The sequence below is a fragment of the Nyctereutes procyonoides genome, unplaced genomic scaffold (genome assembly GCF_905146905.1).
Source record: "Nyctereutes procyonoides isolate TBG_1078 unplaced genomic scaffold, NYPRO_anot_genome, whole genome shotgun sequence".
Taxonomy (NCBI): domain Eukaryota; kingdom Metazoa; phylum Chordata; class Mammalia; order Carnivora; family Canidae; genus Nyctereutes; species Nyctereutes procyonoides.
This window is the reverse complement of record NW_026575052.1, coordinates 55,323,843-55,333,129: the sequence shown is the minus strand read 5'-3', so window position 1 is coordinate 55,333,129 and position 9,287 is coordinate 55,323,843. Positions and strand designations below refer to the sequence as shown.

At 59.0% G+C, this 9,287-nt stretch overlaps 1 protein-coding gene across 1 annotated transcript; it reads right to left on the bottom strand.

The window, feature by feature from the left end:
- Window positions 1–6,793: 6,793 nt before the first annotated feature.
- LOC129513685 (calmodulin-like protein 3) lies at window positions 6,794–8,161 on the bottom strand. The gene has a single exon (XM_055331946.1). The coding sequence runs from the start codon at window positions 7,915–7,917 to the stop codon at window positions 7,468–7,470; it is 450 nt and encodes a 149-aa protein (XP_055187921.1). The 5' UTR covers window positions 7,918–8,161; the 3' UTR covers window positions 6,794–7,467.
- Window positions 8,162–9,287: the final 1,126 nt, after the last annotated feature.

Genomic DNA, 9,287 nt, shown 5'->3' with positions numbered 1-9,287 from the left:
TGGTGGGTAGTGCAGGGCTTTCCCATGAAGAAGACAAGGCACTAGGGACTCTTAGTCTGCTTGAGCAGCTAAAATGAAATATCAAGGCTGCAGGACATACGATAAACATATAAAAATATGTTTTATTTCTATATATGCTAGTAATGGTTATCTGGACACTGAAATTAAAAATTAAAAAAAAATTACAATTCCTCAAAAAGAATACCAAATCCTAGATGTAAAACTAACAACACACATGTAGGGTTTGTACACTAAAAACTACAAAACACTGAAAAAAAAATCAGAAATGTGAAGACATACCATGTTCATGGATTGGAAGACTCAGTATCTTAAGGATGTCAGTTCTCCCCAGCCCGACAAACAGGCTTAAAGAAGTTTCTCTCAACATCCTAGTGAGACTTCTGTAGTTATGACAAGATTATTTCAGAATTGATATCGAAAGGCAAAGGAAGCACACAATAGCTAAACAGTTTTGAAAAAGAATCACGCAGTGGAGGATCAAAACAAAGAAGGAAAGAAAGAGACAAATCAAGAAACAGTCTTAACTATAGAGAGCAAACTGATGGTCACCAGAGGGGTAAGGGGGTAGAGGGATGGAGGATGAAGGGTGGGGGGATGGGGGAAACAAAGGATGGGGATTAGGGAGTCCATTTATTGTGACAAGCACTGAGTAATGTATAGAATTGTTGAATCACTATACTGTCCCCTGGAAATGAATATAACACTGTTTGTTAACTCTACTGGAATTGAAATTTTTAAACACTTAAAAAACAAGTGGGAGGCAACTGTACACCCAATGTCAATACTTATTATATAGCTACAGGAACCAAGACAGCAAAGCATTACTGGCCAAGGGATGAACATGTAGAATAATAGAACTGAATAGAGAACCCAGAAATAAACTCACACAGGGGCGCCTCGGGTGCTCAGCTGGTGAAGTGTCTGCCTTCGGCTCAGCACATGATTCCGGGGTCCTGGGATCAAGTCCCGCATCGGGCTCCCTGCAGGGAGCCTGCTTCTCCCTCTGCCTGTGTCCCTGCCTCTCTCTGTGTGAATAAATAAATAAATAAATAAATAAATGAAAGAAAGAAAGAAAGAAAGAAAGAAAGAAAGAAAGAAAGAAAGTGCTGCTTTTCCTGGACAGGAGAGGCTGCTGGCTGGGGCACCATGGTGTCTACAGCCCTTTGAAGAACTGACACATGGAGAAGTGGAGCCTCTCATTTTCTGGTGCTCTAGAATTTGTCTAGAATGTAGACAGAAGGGAGAAAGGGGCCAGTGAATGAAGTTGCATGGAGGGACATTTCAGACCCAATAAGGAAACACTTTCTAAGGATAAAAATTATCCAACCATTGGACAATTGGCCTCGAACTCCCCACAGCAGGTGCATGCTGAGGAGATGCAAAGTAGCCATCTTTCTGGGATGTTGTCACCCCGAGGCCTTTGGTCCTAGATGGGAGGTCAGGCCAGATAACCTCTAAGATGGTGTGTGGATCTAAGACTCTGCAGGTCTGAGTGTTCACCTCCATCTCAGGCCCTGTGGTACAAAGGCCACTGTGCATCCTGGGGATGGAGACAGTGCTCCCCAGACTCCACTGGGCCTCATCACGTTGACTCCAATGACTGTAGGCCCTGCGGGTGTTGAGGTTGGGAGTGACGAGCCAGGCTCTTGACTCCAATGGTGGGTCCTGAGTCTGGGAGGTGGCGTCAGAATGTGTGGCAAGCCTTCTCCCACGCCATGAGGGCTGCTTCTCTTCCCTTCTCTCCCCTCTCCTTCCTTGTTGGGATTTTCTCCAGCACCTATGGTGTATGACTCACTGCACTACTTGTAGAGCCCAGGTGGTCCCTGGTGGCCCTCCTGGGACTCAGAGTAAGCAAGTGGTCTGCTGCGAGTCCCTCCAACCTCCCTTTGGGGGCGTATTTGCCAGGGCTGCTGTCACAAAAGGCCACAGCATGGGTGCTTTCACCTGTAGATGTTTCTGTCTCTCATCTGGAGGCCAGAAGTTTGAGATCCAGCTGTGGGCAGCCCGGTTTCTCCTGAGGCCACTGTCCTTGATGTACAGCTACCATCTTCCCCCTGTGTGCACGTGGTTGGTCGTCTCTCCACCTCCAAATGTCCCCTTCTTATAAGGGCACCAATACTATTGGATCGGGACTCACCCTAATGACCTCGTTTTGACTTGATTGCCTCCATAGAGACCCTATCTCCACACAAGGTTACATCTAGAGGTTCTGGGGGTCAAGACTCCAACATACGAATGTCAGCAGCGGGGCGGGGATCTAATTCAACCCGTAATGGAGGACATGTGTCTTTTCTGATTGCCTATCACCTGCCCCCCATGATGTAAGGCTGGGTGGGAGGGAGAGCTCTCCTTCCCCACAGAGGCTGAGAGGCCCACATGCTGCCCAGCTGCTTTGTACTTATGACAAAGGCTCAGACTCCGCTTTGGCCAGAGAGATGCCTGCAGTGGATGTCCACTGTCACCAAGATGCGGCTGGGGCACATCTCTCCTGCTGATGGTGGCCGCCTCCGCTTCCTAGGGATAGCTGTGCCCCTGCACCTGCTTGCACCACTACAGCACCAGGGCAAGAGGGCACCCCCTCAGCAGCCACCTGAGCTCCGAGCCGGAGGCTCTCGAGGCAATGTTGCTCATTAACAGCACTTTAAGATCTTTTCTCTGGGTCCTGTTTGTCCAACTTTTGCCAGGCGGGCATCACCTCTGGGCCTCTCCGTGTCTCTCGGCCGGCGTGCCCTCTGCAGCTCCACTAGAGCTCCCATAACTTCGCTAAGACCAACTGGCCTTCAGTCTCAGGCTGTGTGCTTGGAAAAGCTTCTCGGTGACAGTGGGAGGGATGGAGCTTTGGAGCCACTCAACCCCGGGTTCAAACTCCGATGGACTGGATTGTGCAACTTTGGGGGAAGTTAGTTACACTCTTGAGGTCTTAATCTTCCCTTCTCTAAAGTGAGGCTAATCGATGAAGCCACCATGCCCCCCGTTCGCAGGGTTACACGAGCTGGTGCAGCACGTGGCGGGGCCTGGTCCCTGCGGGTGTCTACACACCTCAGTGACAGCTGTCCTTCTCTCACTGGGAAGCCCTCCAAGCTCGAGTCCCTAGGGCACACAGCGGCCAGTGGATGAGACCAGCTCGGTGGGGAAGGTGGGGACGCAGGGGGCGAGCTTCGTGCACGGCGGGAGGGCTGGCTGGCAGGGGCTGCTTCCAGGGCAAGTTGCTCCACTGAGGCTCAGTTTCCCCGGCCCCGCAGGGCGGCCCCCGGCGGCTAACCAAGACGGCCTGGGCCTTCAGGTGCTTCCGTCCTGCTGGGCCATGCGCCCGGCTCCTCCTCTTCCTACCCTGCTAATTCTGAGGCATGCTAGAAAGCCAGAGAAGCGCCGAGAGAAGGCGTACGGGGGACCGTGCAGGACCTGACTGTCCCCACAGGCAGTTCTCTTTGGGGTGTGGAAACCCCAAAATGTTTTTCCCACATTTATTCCAGCCTGACCGGCTGAAAATGTGACTCCTGCCTGACACTGACTGCCCCTCCCCTGCACCCAGCGCCTGGTAGGAGGGCCACTCCTGCTCCAGGCCCAGCTCCCGTGGCTCCTCTGATGTGGGGGGGGTGGGGGGGGGGGTCCCACCCGATTGTTGCAGAAACCACCCAGCAGGACGGGGGGAGGTCTGCAGGGGCGCCGGGCCCGATCGTTCTCAGGCATCGTGTGCGCGTTTACTGGTTGCTGGCCCTCGGGGTTTTGGTGGAGAAACACCCCCGGGTCCCCCCCAACCCCCCTCATCACTGGGCGGGCTCGACCTTGGACGCCAGTTTCCATTTTCCATTTCCCCAACGAGAACAACGGAGTCCTTCTTAGCCGGCTGCTTCGGGGAGCCTTTGAAGAGCCCCCGGAATCCGTGAGGATCAACAGGAGCCAGCAGGCCTGGGCTGTGTTGGACTTAAAATTGGAAACGCAGGAGGCAGAGTCGTGGCTTTATATAGCCTGGGGGTCCGGGAGCCCCGGGCGCTGATTTACGAGCCGCCTGGTGAGAGCCTAGGGTAATATTTATAAATTCCTTCCCCGGGGCCAGATGGAATGTTCCTCTGAGCTGCAGGCAGAACGCACCTTTTTGGGGGATGAAGGGAGGTTAAGTCCAATTATTCAAAGGCAGGAAGAGGCAGGGACTGTGGAGCCGAGGCCGCGAGGCCCGGAGATGCAGCGAAGGAGGCAGCCCTCCTTCTGTCCTCAGGGGCTTGCTCCAGCCGGGGAGCCTGGGGGGGCTCCTCCCTGGGCTCCAGCCCCCAGGTGCCCCCAGGTCCCCTCCCCCCCCGCCCGCCTCACTCTGCAAGGCCAGGAACCTCCACCTGCCAATTGTGGAGGCCGCGGGTACAAACACGTCTACCTGGGCGCGGGGGAGGAAGAGGGGAAAGAAGACCAGGGGGTGGGGGGCGCAGGGGGCAGACATGGGGGAACCGAGGGGCCCGGCGGGGAGGGCACCCCCGGGAGGCTCCGTAACAGGTGAGCACGGAACCCCAGGTCCTGGCATCCCCGCGTGCACCCCGCAGGGCGGTGGCAGCCTGGGAGGGGCTGAGCCACGCTGCCCAGCTGGCCCATGACCTCGTTTGAGAAGCAAGAGTTTTGTTTTGTTTTTAAATTGTATGTGTGACAAACCATGAGAGGCTCCTGACTCTGGGAACCAGAGGGCTGCAGAAGGGGAGGAGGGTAGGGGGACGGGGTGACTGGGTGACAGGTACTGAGGACGGCACGCGATGGGATGAGCACGGGGGGTTACACTAGATGTTGGCAAATTGACTTTAAATTGAAAAAAATGCAAAAAAAAAAAAAAAAAGGAAATAGTGTTCAGGAAGGTAAAACCAAAGGGAGGGGTGGGAAGGGAGCAGCTGCAGGCCCACCTTGACCTTGGCACCTCAGGGTTCCAACCTGAGAGCAGAAGAGGCCCCGTTAACCAGTGATGTGCGCCTGCCCCCGGAGGCCTGTTTCCTACCTGCTGCCCCGTGTCCCGACAGGCGGGGCCGAGGAGCTGTGCTGTCCCTGGGGGTGAGGTGGGGGAGCTGGTCACCCCCTTTCCAGCCTGCCCTGGCCCCTCACCTGCAGTCCAAGGGACGGGCTGGTCAGGGGGGCTCGCAGCATGTGCTGGGCTCCTACCCTGGCCCCGGGACCCTCCAGGCCAGGATCTAAGGCCTGTTAAATGCAGCGGGGTAGCTCCCGCGCCAGGACGCTTACGTTCTGCTTCGGCTAAGTCGCTGGGAGGCTGGTGGGAGGCGAAAAAAGACATCTCACCCCCTTCAGGCTGAGGGTCAGCAGGCACATAGGTCCCCATCCTTGCAAGGGCTTAGTGGGGCCGACCCCGGGGAAGCAGGGGTTAAACGCCCACTCGGGGGGGGGGTGCAGATGGGGACCTCTGAGCTCAGCCCCCTCCTTACCTGTTTCTTTGCTTCCAGGAGCATTAGTCCCACGAAAAACACTGACATGGAATCCTTTTGTTCCTGGGGTGACGTCAGTGTTTCCCTTGGCAGGCGGGACCGTCGTGCATGTCTGAACCTCTGAGGTGAGGGTGAGCATGGTTCCTCTGGGCCAGGCACCCTGAGGGGGCTGGAACCCGATGCCTGGATGCTCCGTCCCGTCCCGCACCCACGGAGGGGCTGCTTGTCCACCGTCCACCTGTAGGTGTTCAGCTGATCCTGATGTTGAGGTGTTCAGCCTGCAAGGGCCTGCCTCCGGAGCCCCCCTCCTGGCTCCTTCCGTGGCCAGGACTGCCTCCTCTCCGAGACCCCCCTCCCTGCCACCACTGGCTGCCCCGCAGCCCCTGGCCCTTTCCCACCTCCTCTCTTCCCTTGGACTAAAGGGTGGAAGGGTGTCGCCAGGCCTCATAGAGCGCTAGAGCTGAAGGGGGTTCCTCAAGGTGACGGCAACGGTGGCTGTCACTTATTAAGCACCTACTGCATGCCAGGCATGTTCAGAAGGTGTTTCCTAACCCTCTGGCAAACGCTCCAGAGCCACCCTGTTACGGTCAGCGGTGCCGGTGGAGGCGAAAGGGGTGTGCAGGGGCTGCACAGTGTGGTCCAGGGCACAGACCTGCGGCCCCAGCCCCTCACCCCCCAGCTCGGAAGGCGGGGAAGCTACTCAGTGCAGCCCCTGCGCCGGGTGGTGCCGAGCCACCGTGCTCCCCAGTGCTCCCCACGGTGCCCCCGCGCCGCTGCCGTGGGAAGCAGGCTGGAGACCCCCATCTGTCCAGCGCCGGTGCCCGTGTTCCTGGTTTTACACGTGAGGACACGCGTGGTGGGGACGGGGTGTGGGGGAAAGGACTTCTCCGAGAGCAGCCAGCTGCTTCATGACGGTCCCTTGAGCCCCAGGACGGCATCCACCGTAGACGCTGCTCCCTTGGGCACTGAAATGACCCCTGCATGCTCCCTTTGACCTCAGGGTTACCGGGCGCGCCCTCCGGGAGGGACTCCATGTGGGGGGCTGGGGTGCCGTGGGTGCTGGGGGGCAGTGCGTACCCTCCGCCGCCCACCTGGCCCCACCCTCGGAGCGGCGCAGCCCAGGGCTGCCAGGGCCGGGAACGCACCTGTTACCCACTCCAGGGGCTCTGCCTCTCGTGTAACCACTCCTTGCCACTGACTTAGCCATTTCGTGTGATGTCAACTTGCCAGAGTTACCTTACTAGGCTTCTGTGTTTTCGCGACAGCCTCCGACAAAGGCTCCGCTGCCTTTTCTAAACGCAGGAGCGCGGAGAGCCTGCCTCGCCTACACCCAGGCCGTGGCAAGGATCGTTTCAGCGGGATCCAGAACAAAAGAGCAAGCGTTTTATTATTCCCTCCCCTTCTGCTCAAATTCCCCTCCGTGGAGCTGAACACGAGCGTGTTACAACAGACCCCGGCTTTACTCTCAGCATCAAAGGATGAATCACGGACAAGCCAGCACGCAGTGGAAGGAGGCGAGGTCTCTCTGGAAGCCGGATCTGCAGCGTCGTCACCTCCAGCGGCCCCCTCACCCCGGGGCCCTCACCCCCCCCAGTCCAGCAGCAGATGGAGCCCACCCCCCTGCACTGGGGGCTACCGCCCCCCAGGCGAGTGCTGAGGGCCTGTCAGGGGTCCAGCCAAGGGCTCTGTGATGTCTCGCTGCACCTTCCCCAGGAGCCAGCCAGCACGGTTTGATCTGTCCTCTGCTCGGCGACGGTGCAGAGTGATGCTGCTGTGGCTTCTGAGCGCCAGAAGCACCTTGTGTTCGCTGGGCTTGTGGGTGGCCTCTGTCATTCCAGCTGAGAAGAGGCTCGGGGTGGGTTGGCAGGAAAAAGGGGGCCAAGAAAGTGCGGGAAAGTGGGCGGAATCACCTGGTCGGAGAAGCAGCAGGGCCCAGAGGGGCCGGAGGGACGACGCGGGGAGGACCGCAGGGTCCAGTTGCCCACGGCAGAGCCGGGTGGCCGGCTACGGAGGCCGCGGCGCCAGGCCCGGCCGCTCACTTGGACACCAGCATGTGGACGAACTCCTCGTAGTTCACCTGCCCGTCCCCGTCCACGTCGGCGGCCCGGATCATCTCGTCCACCTCCTCGTCACTCAGCTTCTCCCCCAGCCTGGTCATCACGTGCCGCAGCTCGGCCGCGCTCACCAGGCCGTTGCCGTCCTTGTCGAAGACGCGGAAGGCCTCCCGGATCTGCTCCTCGCTGTCCCTGCCCTTCAGCTGCCTGGCCATCATGCCCAGGAACTCGGGGAAGTCCACGGAGCCGTTGCCGTCCCGGTCGATCTCGCCCACCATGTCCCGCAGCTCGGCCTCCGTGGGGTTCTGGCCCAGGGAGCGCATGACGGTGCCCAGCTCCTGGGTGGTGATGGCCCCGTCCCCGTCCTTGTCAAACAGGCAGAAGGCCTCCTTGAACTCGGCCACCTGTTCCTCGCTCAGCTGGTTGGCCATGGAGGGTGGGTGGAGGAGGGCGGCGGTGGCCGGCCCTGGTGGCGGTGGCGGTGGCGGCAGGACGGGAGGCGGCGGGGCTCAGGGCGCGGGGCGCGGGCTGCTGGCCGTCTGGCCGAGGCTTGACTGGCGGGCGCTTAAGAGGGAGCAGGGCCCTTCGCACACGCAGACTCCCCGCCCTGCGGTTGCCCCAGGCCGGGTGCTGTTGGAACAGGAGTCCGGCTGGCCGAGGGTTGAGCTGACGCCAGCGCCGGGCGTGTGTGTGTGTGTGTGTGTGTGTGTGTATGGCTCCCCGCCCCCACACCGGGATCCCCGGTGCCCCCGCGAGGACACCCGCAGGGAGGGCGGCCTGCCCAGCCCCAGGGACTGGCTCCGGCCCTTTCTGCTTGCTCTGAATCACCCCGTCCCGTCTTCAGACCCTGCGCTCCACAGGACACCAGCTTCCCTCCTGGGACGGCCAGGGCAGGAGGAGAGGCACAGGCTGCCTTTGCCTCACAGGACTGTCCCCTGCTTGTCTTTGCTTTCCACAGCCTGAAAGCCTTCGGGTTCCCAAGAGGGTTTGCAGAGAAGGAACGAGGTTTTCTTCTTTGGGTAGGAGCAGACTGTCTTCTCGTCTCCAGAAGAAACATGAATGGAGAAGGATTTCCTCCAGCTCCTTCATTCCTACCTGTGTACTGAGGGCCTGGGCAGGTATGGTTTGAGAAGCTGGGGATGGAGCCATGAGCCAGACGGGCAGCTCCCGGTCCTCCAGAAGCTTACATTCCCTCCGCGAGACAGCTGGCTAGCAAGTAAGCTGACAGGTGAGATGCTTGGAGATGGCGATGAATGCCATGAAGGAAATTAAAAGGGTCCTGGTGGGGAGAACACGGGAAGGTCACACAGTGATGGTCAGGGGACGCCATCTCAGAGGCAGCACCCGAGGGTGACCTGACAGGAGAAGGTGCGGTCCGGGCAGGGGGCTGAGCTGGCTGGGCCAGGGCTTGGTGTGGCCAAGCGGCAGAAAGGGACTGGCGTGGCTGCAGCCCGATGGATGAGGGGACAGAAGCACCTGAGGTGGGGCACGCTAGCAGGCCAGGTAAGAGGCGGTGGGGGGTTCCCATTTTGCCCTCTGACTGACGGGAAGACATGCAAAGGCACGTTCTGCATCTGGACCCCCGGGTTTGGGAGAGCAGAGCAGAAGAGGGGATATTTTCGAGAAGGTGAAGTGGGGGTGCTCACTGAGCATAGGCTCCTGCCCCCAAGTCCCAGGAAGCCTGGGGGAATGACCACCCACTGCCTGTGGGGATCCATGAAAAACTGGGAGAGACCCCGAGAGCCACCAGGATATTGCAGGAGAACAAAGTTTGAGGGTGGACACTACCTGGCTTCAGGAC

What these genes read in the sequence shown, in the direction of transcription:
- LOC129513685 (XM_055331946.1), bottom strand. Translation starts at nt 7,917, where the DNA reads ATGGCCAACCAGCTGAGCGAGGAACAGGTGGCCGAGTTCAAGGAGGCC.